Source organism: Egretta garzetta, unplaced genomic scaffold (assembly GCF_000687185.1).
Source record: "Egretta garzetta isolate BGI_Z169 unplaced genomic scaffold, ASM68718v1 scaffold728, whole genome shotgun sequence".
NCBI classification, from domain to species: Eukaryota; Metazoa; Chordata; class Aves; order Pelecaniformes; family Ardeidae; genus Egretta; species Egretta garzetta.
Window position 1 is genome coordinate 90,844 of NW_009260504.1, and position 414 is coordinate 91,257.

General features: G+C 61.8%; 1 protein-coding gene across 1 annotated transcript in view; it reads right to left on the reverse strand.

Moving 5' to 3' along the window:
• The window catches only part of LOC104131395 (junction plakoglobin), a 38,059-nt gene extending 37,760 nt beyond the window's left edge, over positions 1-299 (reverse strand). Inside the window, exon 1 of the mRNA XM_035900112.1 lies at positions 265-299. Within this exon, the coding sequence (XP_035756005.1) occupies positions 265-299 (35 nt within the window). The remainder of the gene's footprint in view (positions 1-264) is intronic.
• Between the last annotated feature and the right edge of the window lie 115 nt (positions 300-414).

A 414-nucleotide genomic window follows, 5' to 3' on the forward strand; every position in this document is an offset into this window, starting at 1 on the left:
AATGAGCACCCGGTGGGGATCCCCAGATTTGGAGATGGGGGCGAGGGTACAGATCCGCGCCCCCCGCCGTCAGGCCCTGCGCAGGCCTCTGCCACATCTGGCTGCAGGCGCTGACTCAGTTGGGGAAATCAACAGCTCTGGAAGGAGGCGAGAGACGGAGCTTGGAACACCCCTGCAAGGAAACGGGATTTCATCGCTGTGCACGGAGCGGGGGATCCAAAGCGCAGCGAGAGCCCTCCCAGCGCGAGAAGGAAAGGGACACACGGCACGGCACGGCACGGCATGGCCTGGCGCGGCATGGCGCAGCTGAGATGGCAGCCAAAAAACTCATTTATGTTCCTTCTTGGTCAAGGTCAGGGAAGACCAGTGCTGCCTTCATGCTGTTAACCCATGGAGTCCTGGAGGCTTACCCCC